The sequence below is a fragment of the Castanea sativa genome, chromosome 1 (assembly GCF_040712315.1).
Source record: "Castanea sativa cultivar Marrone di Chiusa Pesio chromosome 1, ASM4071231v1".
Classification (NCBI taxonomy): Eukaryota; Viridiplantae; Streptophyta; class Magnoliopsida; order Fagales; family Fagaceae; genus Castanea; species Castanea sativa.
The window spans coordinates 36,947,817-36,958,646 of record NC_134013.1 but is presented as its reverse complement, the minus strand read 5'-3'; the positions used below and the strand labels follow the sequence as shown (position 1 = coordinate 36,958,646).

The 10,830-nt window shown below is 34.6% G+C and overlaps 1 protein-coding gene across 1 annotated transcript; it reads right to left on the bottom strand.

The window, feature by feature from the left end:
• Window positions 1-789: 789 nt before the first annotated feature.
• Window positions 790-10,461, bottom strand: LOC142622716 (thioredoxin Y1, chloroplastic-like). Its single transcript, XM_075796245.1, has 5 exons — window positions 10,160-10,461; window positions 5,622-5,710; window positions 5,090-5,267; window positions 1,412-1,482; window positions 790-1,013 (listed from the first exon to the last, which is right to left on the bottom strand). Exons 1-4 carry the CDS (start codon window positions 10,349-10,351, stop codon window positions 1,417-1,419), a joined length of 525 nt encoding a protein of 174 aa, XP_075652360.1. The 5' UTR covers window positions 10,352-10,461; the 3' UTR covers window positions 790-1,013; window positions 1,412-1,416.
• Between the last annotated feature and the right edge of the window lie 369 nt (window positions 10,462-10,830).

Below are 10,830 nucleotides of genomic sequence, written 5' to 3'. Positions count from 1 at the left end.
TCCCTACAAAATTTTCCATTCTTCCTATTTCACCTCCAAACAAACACACCTTAAAAGACTTAAATAAGAATTAAACAAAGTTAACAGGTGTAAATTGCATTTTTGCCTAAATGGTAAATAAATCTTGCACCAATGCTAAAAGAAGCTTTCAAACAGCCCAATTAGTAAACATAAACTATGTTTGGGGGAGTACTCATTAAATAACAAGCGCCAAAACTACAACTAGCCGAAATTATCAAAGCCACCCGTGATCATTGATCACACTAGGTTAATATGTAAATTTTATGTGTCATCCAAAAAAGAAGATTAGGATATGTTTGGTAAATGTTTTTTCTCCTTATTTTCTGTTTTCAAAAAATAATTTTTTATTTTTGAGACTGAAAAACTTGTTTGGTAACCGAAAATGGACAGAAAACAAAAACCGTTCTCAAAACTCAATTTGTGAAGGAAACTGAAAACATGCAAAAGACTGTTTTTAGTTTTTAAAAGTTAATGAAAACACTCATTTGATTTAATAAATCTATCTCATTTTATGAGTTAGCATTAGATTTCAAATCTTAGTAACAACATATTTTAGTATTTTCTATTTTTTCTTCAAAAAAACTATTTTTTAAATTTCAACTAACCAAACCTGTTTTTTATTTCAAAAATACAAGAAAATTATTTTTTCTTTATATTCCCAAAAACAAGTTTTTGAAAATAGAAAACAAAAATTGTTACCAAACTTAACCTTAGATTTTTCTCATCAAATTTCTATTTTAGTTTCAAATTCTGGTCAGATCCCTTAAGTTCCACAAAAAAATAATAATAATAATAATTTGTCATAAAAGTGTGTTTGACTTGGCTTAATTAATATGATCCAGAGTATTATGGTCAAAACTCGTAATTTTTTTCATTACAAACCACTTACAAAAGAATTGGGAAGGAAGTGCTAAAAGAAGGCCAAAGCAATCTTGCTTGCATTTCTTCATCAATTCCAGTACTCCAATCTAAGAGCTTCAATCTGTTGCTGTCTGAACAAAAATGGAATAAAAAAGAAGAGAGAGTGGGAATGAAAAATAAGAAAGAGCACAAAGAAGAAAAGCCCAAAGACAAAAACAACATAAGTGAAGTGAGTGTTACTTGTCCCTAAAGTTTCAAAAATAAGTGCTATAGTCTTTGAAATTTCAAAAATGGGTACTAATACTATTGCTTCGTTAGACACATAAATGAAGAAACTGACGGAAGTTGATGGAGAGACCTATAGCACTCATTTTTTAAACTTTAGGAACCAATAGCACTTAATAGGTACATTGTAGGGACTAACAATGTATTTTAATTTTTAAGTCCCCAAAAAAAAAAAAAAAAAAAGTGTCTCTCTAAGCTTAATATAATGGAAGCTGGATAAAAGAGGAAAAATAAAAGGTTTTACCTTAACTATTGCTTAACTTTTAGAGAGTTCTCAATCCGTTGGATGAGTTGATCTGCACTTAAAGCACCCTCCTGAAAATAATTAAACCAATACTTTTTAGAAGTTCAAAAATCAAAATCAACAATATAGATTTCGCTAGTAGGCCATGAGAGAGAGAGAGATCAGTATCAAAGTTATATGGTGCTAATTATTTTATCAGTGGCTTAAATTGAACATAGGACTAGTAACCCAATATTCTCAGTAACTTTACATCCTGCAAAAAGGAAAGAATTCAATCCTAAGCGACAGACCTTCATTTGTCCAGACCATACTATTAAAAGAAATTACACAGTATATCTTTCTTTTCCATAATTTTTTTTTTTAAATGAAAGCTGAGGTGACCAAATAAAAAACATATTAAACTCTCTCCCAAAAAAGAAAAAAGGTTTAGTGTACATTACACGGCTTCAAGAATGAAAGGATTTGAACAATCACATTGACCAAACCAAGAAGTCATACTATTTCAGCAATGTCTAATATGTAGGGCTGTACAAGTATAAGGGCATGTATGGCATTGTGTTAGGCAGGTCTACGAAGAGCTTTAAGGCAAATAGGGGTCTCTATGTGGTTTTTTAGGCCGTTTGACAAAAAATTTTAAGGGCTTTAAGGCTGGCTTTGAAAAAGCTCAAGTTTTAAAGCTTTTGCCATTTCTCACATAAAAAACTTTGGCAAAAATTCAATTTAGTCTCTTCACTTTTACTCCAGCCATCAAATTAGTCCCTGAGGTTAAATTTTTGTCAATTTAATCCCTCACTTTGTCAAAAAGCGTCAATTCCTTTTGTTAAAATCCAAAGGCTCTGTTTTGAGCTAATTTTTCACATTAAAAAAATCACAAAACAAACATTTTCCCCTAAAACAAAAACTTGGCTTTCTCCCAAATTTTGGGACCAAAAAATAATCAGAAACCCACGACCAAAAACACGAGTACTGACATTTGCCATCCTCCTCCCTCAACATTGCCATCGCCCATGTCTGCTTCCACTTTCCCCGGCTGCTGGTTTCTCCTTGGCCAGTGTCACAGTCACAGGTCTCAACCATGGATTATGAAAATATTTGAGAGCATCTTGGGAATTATTACAGTACTTCATAAAAGCTAGCACTCTTGAACCACAATGGTCTAGACATTTAAAGGATGATATTCCCCCCCCCCCCCCCCCCAAAAAAAGTACCTACTGTATGAGCAGATTTTTGCAACAAAAGCCAGGAAATTGGTTACTGTTATTGGTGATAAAACAAATTGGGTTTTAGTTTTACAAGCTCGCAGCACGGAAGAGACCATGTGGTATGTACTCAGAGAGATGGGAGAAAGAAGCAACTATGCAAGATTCAAGAATATTGATAGAAACAAGGTGTGGAAAGAACTAATTTAACTAGTATTTTTCAAGGATAAGTCAAGTTTGTTTTGATATTATAGAATTAGAATTAAATCTACCAGTGTCACTTTTATAGAGCTGACGCCATGGATTAGTTTCTATAACTTTGACAGAGAAAATGAAGAAAACAAAATCCTGGAATAACATCGCAGAACAGAGCAGCAGATAATGGAAAATTAGAAATATTTAAGAAAACAGACCAGTTGCTGGAAGAATCAACCATACAGAACTTTAAAAATCTAACCAGACCCAGATTAGATAACATACTCTTTACTAAAGTAACTTTTCCCCCTCTAGAGAGATACAACCATTTCCATCCTGCAAATCTCCTTTCCACTGTCTCAATAATTGGATTCCAAATTGACTCCTCTTTGGATTTAGCACCCAAAGGAAGGCCTAAATATTTCATCAAGAGTGAACCTTGCTTGCACCTTAACACATCAACCAACTACACCATATTTGGAACCACACCCATGGGGACTAATTATGACTTAACCATGTTAATTTTCAGCCCTGATACAATTTCAAACCATAAAAGCACCAGCCGCAAAACAAAATCTGATCATGAACAACATCACATAAACCAAGGCATCATCTACAAAATCAAGGCATCATATGCAAAGAGAAGATGAATCACATGCAGGGAGTTACCAACATGAGACTCACTACCTTATCCAACATTTTACTAAAAGCATCCATGACAATTAACAATGGAGATAAAGGATCACCTTGTCTTATGCCCCTAGAGCTCTCAAAGAACCAACAAGGAGCTCCATTGATTAGGATAGAGAATTTGACTATCAAGATGCAAAACACAACCCATCTTTTCCATTTATTAGGAAAGCTGCAACGCTCTAACATGTAAATAAGAAAGCCCCAGTTCACATGATTATATGCTTTCTCCACATCCAACTTACAAATAACCCTAGGAACTCTTGATTTTAGTCTACTATCCAAGCATTCGTTAGCGATAAGAATGGAGTCTAAAATCTACTTTTCCTAAAAAAAGGCATTTTGAGATTCAAAAATAATGTCCCCAACACCATTTCAACCTGTACATCCCCAATCAATCTAATAGGCTAAAAATCTCTCAATTTCACTGCATCTGATTTTTTAGGAATCAAAGAAATAAAAGTGGCATTCAAAATTTTCTCAAACTAAGCATTATCGAAAAAGTACTGAAAGACTTCCAAAAGATGTGCTTTAATAATGTTCCAGCAAATCTGAAAGAAGGCCATGGGAAAACCATAGGGTCCAGGAGCTTTGTCACCATTAAAATCCTTTAACATCCCAAAAATCTCTCCCTCATCAAACAACTGTTCCAACCAGCCAGCCTTATCCCTAGTAATCTTGGAAAAATTCAGCACATCCGGATGGGGGAGATGGGTCTTATCTTTGGTGTATAGATTTTTATAAAACCGAAGAATCCCATCTTCAACAACTTCCTGATTTGATGTCCCCATCAATTTTTAGATGGCCAACAGTGTTATTTCTTCTATTTGAGATAGCCATACAGTGAATGTGTATAGATTTTTATAAAACCAAAGAATCCATCTTCAACAACTTCCTGATTTCATGTCAATACCCCATCAATTTTTAGATGGCCAATAGTGTTGTTTCTTCTATTTGAGATAGCCATACAGTGAATGTTGACGCTGGTACTCACATGTTTTTCAGTTGTGGGTTTCTGATTTTTTTTTTTGGGTCCCAAATCATATGTTTTGTTACAATTTGGGAGAAAGCCAGGTTTCTTGTTTTAGGAAAAAAAATGTTTGCTTTGCAACTGTTCAAGTGAAAAATCAGTTTAAAAAGGCACCATTCATGGTGCTAATCAACTGGATTTTAACGGAAGGACGACATTGACTTCCTTGACAAAATGAGAGACTGAATTGACAAAAACTAAATCTATTGAACTAATTTGACAATTGAAGTACTTATAAAAAATAAAAAATAAAAATTGACAATTGAAGTAAAAGTGAAGCGACTAAATTGAATTTTAGCTCAAAATTTTTTTTATCAGTTTGGCTACCAACTGGGTGTGACAGATTTGAATCACTTTATGATTGTAGTTAGCCAAATGCCAACAGTTTTTCAATTGAAGCTCTTAATCGCTAAAGTTCTATAACTAAAAATCTACTTCCTATGGTAATCCCAATTGGACACTAAGACGAGACTTCTATGCATTTTCACAAGTTAAAGCACTGATAACCTCAAGATATACTAAGTACTTCCACATGAGAGCAAGAGAGATGCAAATTCAACTCACAAAGCGATCATACGGTTTCCCGTCCTTAAATATGATGAATGTAGGCAATGCTTCTATTTTGTATTTATTAGCAATGCTAGGGTACTTCTCAGTGTCGATCTTCACCAACTGGATCGTATCTTTCAGCTGAGTACTGACTTCATTGAGGATGGGAGCCATAAATTGACAAGGACCACACCTGGAAACCAGAGAGTCATTAATTTTTCAGTTTTAAATTTATATTGTCCTGCTCAATATTTTCAAACCTAGAGGTCACTCAGAACAAGCAATTCCTGACTACCTCACCATAATCAATAGCCTATAGGGTGAAATTTTACCACCTCCATTACAAGTAAAGTTCTACTCACAGACAAATGCAGTTTTACAAACTTTAGAATGCAAAAGCTTATACAGCTTTCCAAAGAAGTGATTTGCACATTATCATTTCATGTGATAGAATAGATTCAGACCTCAACTCAGCCTCTGATCCTTCTTAGGCAAAATATGGAAACAATAAGAAAATAAAAGTACATATAAGTTGGGAAGAACATACCAGGTCGCATAGAAGTCAACCAATACAGGTTTGTCAGTATTAGTCAGCAAATCATCAAAGGAGGAAAATGTTTGCTTCTTGGCTTTGACCTACAAGAAAAATTTGTGGGACAAAAACTATTTACTTTATGGCACACAAGTATTAAAAAAAACTTTTTTATTAATAAAAGTTTTTCATTGTCTATCAAAAAAAAAAATTGAACATACAAAAAGAGACTTTTATAAGACTGCACGCTTTCCAGCAGTGGCCTTTGAGGCCACCACCGCTTCCAAGGCCATGGCCACCTCTACCATGGAGCTGATGTTGTGGGTCATGGCCTCAAAAATTTGAGGCCAAAGGGTTCATTTATGCTGGACCCAACTGGGTTTATGGCCTATGCGGCCTAGCTTGTGGCAAGGGTAGTGGAGAGAATTGAGGAGGCAGTCAGCTCTAACATGACCAGGAAATGGAGACTTAAGAGAGATAATGTGTAATTCGTGTTTGTGATTATCAAAAAAATAAAAACCTACTTTGTATGTGGTACCAGAGAGTTATTAAGAAAGAGAAGGTCTGTAATTTCAAGATAAGTGACAATTTTGGAAATAAAGCACATGATAACATGGTCACTAGCCTATGTTTAGCCGTTAGATTTAGTTCAAATCAATTGTCTAAAATATGGGAAACTCTTGTGAAGTTACACTAAGTGTAACTTGAAACCATCTTTTTTATATATATATATTCTTTGAGAGATAAAACAAAAAGACTGAATTCTTAAAATTTTCAAAAATAGGAAAATTTATAAAGATAAAAAAGAAGAAGAAGAATTGATAAACTCATAGACCAGAAGGGCATCATCCTCAAAAGAACCTTCACTTATAGCATATTTGAGGGCATGCCAAATGGATGAACACAGGATATGTACAAGAAGTTAGCCTAAAAACTACATTACTCAATAATTACATCAAAAAGAAAGATAATCAATGAAATCTACACTATATCATGCATCCATGATGCCATGGGTCCGCAACCACTCAAACAATGACCTCAAAAACAATGAATTAACAAACAGTCAACGTTTTCACAATTACTTTCACATATACAACAAAAATCCACTAAGATTATATCTCATTTAATAAGGTTCTCAATGGTAAATAATTTTTTTGCCTAAAGCTATTTTAGTTTTTTTTTTTTGATGAGTAAGAAAAAGTATTATTAAAAATGGACCACATTTTACAAAAAAACATAAAGCAGCCAAAAGATACAAAAGAAGCAGAAATTATATACAAGAAATAAGTGAGTCTACAAACAACAAGAGAGAATCACTAAATGTGAGTCCCCAAACCCTAAATCAATTAAATAAGGTGCTAACAAAGCAGGCAAGCAGCTGATTAACTGAATCCTCCACATCCTCAAAAGTGCGACTGTTAAGCTCCCTCCAACCACACCACATCAAACAGAACAAAATTAAATTCCAAATTCCGGATGAGTGTTTCCCCCACCAATTCTGCCAACCAAAAAGAAGATCAATTAACTTTTCTACGGAAAACCCAAGCGATCCCAAATGTTTTAGGACAAAACACCACAACTAATACACCTTCTCACAATGACAATAAATGATGCACAAATTCTTCGCTACCCCTACACATACAACACCAATCTACAATAGTGAAACCTCTCCTCCTCAAATTATCACTAGTGAGAATGCTCCCCCAAGCCGCAGTCCAAACAAAGAAAGAAACCTGTCTAGGTACCTTGGCCTCCCAAATACCTTTCCAAGGAAAAATGACTGAATATGAACCTCTTAGTGCATTATAAAACGAGCAAATATCAAATACCCCTTTCTTCTTTGGCACCCACCACATAAAATCCCCATCCTCACTAACAGGAGAATTAGACTCCAAAGTAAGAAGAAAATCCACCACTATTTCCAATTCCCAATTCACAAAAGAATTTAACATCCCATATCCTCCTCTCCCCCACCCCTTGCCTAACCAAATAAGATTCAACCAAAGCCTCCTTATCAATAACAATATCATATAAAAACAGGTAGGCCTCTTTCAAAGGTTGATCACCACAACAACAATCATGCCAAAACTACACCTAATTCCCCACCCCAACCTTGAACCGGGTAAAGTGACTAAAAACTTCCCAACCCTTCTTAATACTCCTCCCCAATTTTGAATGTCATCGCCCCCACTCCTTCCCATATTTTCTTGCTACCAACTGCCTCCAAAGCCATAGCTCCTCATTCCCAAACTCCACAACCATTTCCCTAATAAGGCTTTGTCAAAGGTGGTAATCTTCCTTATCCCTAACCCACCAATAGGCATGGGGTACAAGCCTGAAGCTATTTTCCACAAAGAAAGCAACTTTCTTGGGCACCTTACATTTCCAAAAACTCTTCCGGGGGAAATTTTTAACCATTATATCCTCTTAGCACCTCATAAAAAGAACTAACTACTAATCCTCCACCGCAAACAATCCTTCACCTCAATTGACTCTACAAACCTAATGTTCTATGAACGATTGCCCCCTTCATCCATTGTGATACAAGAAAATAAATTCCCTCACAATTTCTAGAGAGAGAGAGCGGAAAAATCACCTCAATCTTTAACTCAAAAAGTAATCTGAATTTTATCATCAACAAGAATGGCATGCTGGAATTTTTTAAAGCATGACTTTTAGCAAGCTCCTAAAATCTAGCATATGATGTGCCATGTAACCAACATTCCCTCCGAACTTTGAAATGTTGCAATTAACACTACATCACAAAACATTGGGCCAATTGGACTCCTAATGACACTTGGCCATGCCATGTCACTCCATATTCTCACATGGCACATGCTGCCTGTCACCCCCATGCCATGTCATCATTCACTATACGTGCATTAGACTACATTACATTTTCCCTACATGAGAATGTACAGAAGCATCCTTTTCCAATGCAATATAATGCATGAGCATCTAAGACTAAAACTAAGAAGACCCATTAGGTTGTTTTGCTTAGCCCGTTGCTATAGTGCTTTATTTCTCTATGTTATGTTTTATCTACTATCATGTTTTTAGCATTTTAAAAGATTGTATGCCTAGCTTGTAACTTCTGGTGAATTTAATCAATTATCCCAAAAACCTAAGTTAGGAAAAGAATGAATTTAATCACTTAACCATTATTCTAAAACCACCCCTCATGTGTGGGTCCTTACTCCCCCCTTAATAAGTGGGGTCAAACACGTGAAGTTTATAACTTTTTAAATGGGAAGTAAACCAGAGACAAGATTCAAACTCAAGCACTACTCTAATACGACGATAAATTATCAATTGTCATAGAAGTTTAACCTGTTAAGAAATAGTGAATTTAAACCACTTAATCATTATTCTAAAAAGATAGTCAGGATTTAATTGTTCTATGTAAGATGAAGGGCTAGGATTCTAAGGTTTCAAAAAGCCATTATAAATAGCCTCTTTTGAGTTATCATAAGTTGCCTTTTATTATCTATTATATAAAATTCCAAATCTATATATTTCTTGAGCTTTTTCAACCTTTGTTCCAATTTCAGTTCTATTACTTTTTCTTTGCAATTATCTTGTTTTGTTATTAGAATTTCTTCTTAAATCATTTGAAAACAACAATTCACTTTAAATGTGGCATCTTTTGGTTGGTGAATATTAGACCAACACTACATCTAAATTTACCGCATCACAATAGAAACAGCTTTCAACCACAAACCCTTAGATAAATGTGAATTATTGGGCCGTTCAATGCAAAAAGCAATCCATGGCTCTATTTTGTGCAACTGAAATAGAAGGAAAAAATCAGTAGAGTTTGGCAGTACCACGTATAGATATTTCAGCTCTTAAAGGAATCAGGGAATTAAAAAAATTGATGTGGTTCACCCCCATGGTGGAGCTCTCTTCTTAGTTTTGTTTTAGTTAGGAAATTGTAAGCTCTTTTAAAAATTGTGGAATAAGCGGGAATTTGGGGGGCAGTGGGAAATTCGAAAAAGGGGGAAGGCTAGCTGTAGGAAGAAATTTCTTAAGGACAAAAGTTGATTATCTTTATGGCTAAAGAAAGAAAGGCAGATAATAACACCAGGAACAAAAACAGTATGGCTTGGCTAATCACATCAGATGTGTGGAGGTGGATAGGAAAATTTATAATGACTCTTCAAGGTGCCGTAAACCCAAAAATCCTAGGTTTGATCCATCCCCACTAAGACTAATACACGGTTATGGCAGAGAGGTCTATACTCTATGCTATTACCAAGAGTGGGTTGTCCTTATAATATTATCTATTTATTAGACAACTTTCTCTCAAGCCCATAACATTCAATCTTGGTAATTTGAGCTTACACTATATACAACAAAATGATCACAAACCGTAGCCTATGTGATTTATAACTGGAGCTGCCTATAATTAAAATAAATAAATAATAATAATAAAATGGGAAAGCATTTGGGAAAAAGAAGATTCAAGATTATTATTGGTAAAAGAAAAAGAAATCATAGAAATGAAATATATGACTTAAAAAAAAAAAAAAAAGCATGAGAAGAAGGGTTACCAGAGGAAGGAGTCGAGGGCGTGAGGGAGAGGGAGAGCAGACCCAAGTGATTGGAAGTCGCTGTAAAGGAAATTTCAGAGAAGACGAATTCGAATAAGAAGAAGAAGATGAAGCTGCTGCTGCTGCAAACAAATTATTATATTTTGAAGAAGGAATCGTAGATGATGATAATGCCCAAACGGAGACCGCCATTGCCTTCTCTCTACTCTCCTCTGTTTGGACTTTGGACAGCAAATAAAAAAAAATACTATCTTTTTATCTTCTGTTTTTTTTAGCGTGCGGCTGAAGTAGTATGTTTTACACTATCTATCTTGATTTTGTCCACTTGCCACTTAACTACTTTCTAGTCTCTGTCTAATCAAATGTTTAGAGGTTTTTTTTCCTAAAGCCATGCGGTATAATTTGGTGAATAAAGTCTTTTACAAACAATAAATAAATAAAATAAGTGAATAAGTTAGGCCACATCTATCAGAGCGTTCACAACAATTCCTATAAAATTTTCTATCTATTTTAGTATAAAAATATTTTTTTTTTTTTACAACATCGTTTTAGTTTATCTATTATACACTTTAGTTATTTAAATAATAATTGTTATTCTTTTATTAATATCTCTCTCACTTTTATTAACATATCTATCTTATCTCACAGTCTCTCTCTCAACTCCACCTCTC

Excerpts from the sequence above, each read along its gene's own strand:
- LOC142622716 (XM_075796245.1), bottom strand. The coding sequence starts at position 10,351 with ATGGCGGTCTCCGTTTGGGCATTATCATCATCTACGATTCCTTCTTCA. Across the intron at positions 5,268-5,621 it reads GTTGACTTCTATGCGACCTG|GTGTGGTCCTTGTCAATTTA; the intron begins GTATGTTCTTCC and ends TCTGGTTTCCAG. Across the intron at positions 1,483-5,089 it reads GGAAACCGTATGATCGCTTT|GAGGGTGCTTTAAGTGCAGA; the intron begins GTGAGTTGAATT and ends AATTATTTTCAG.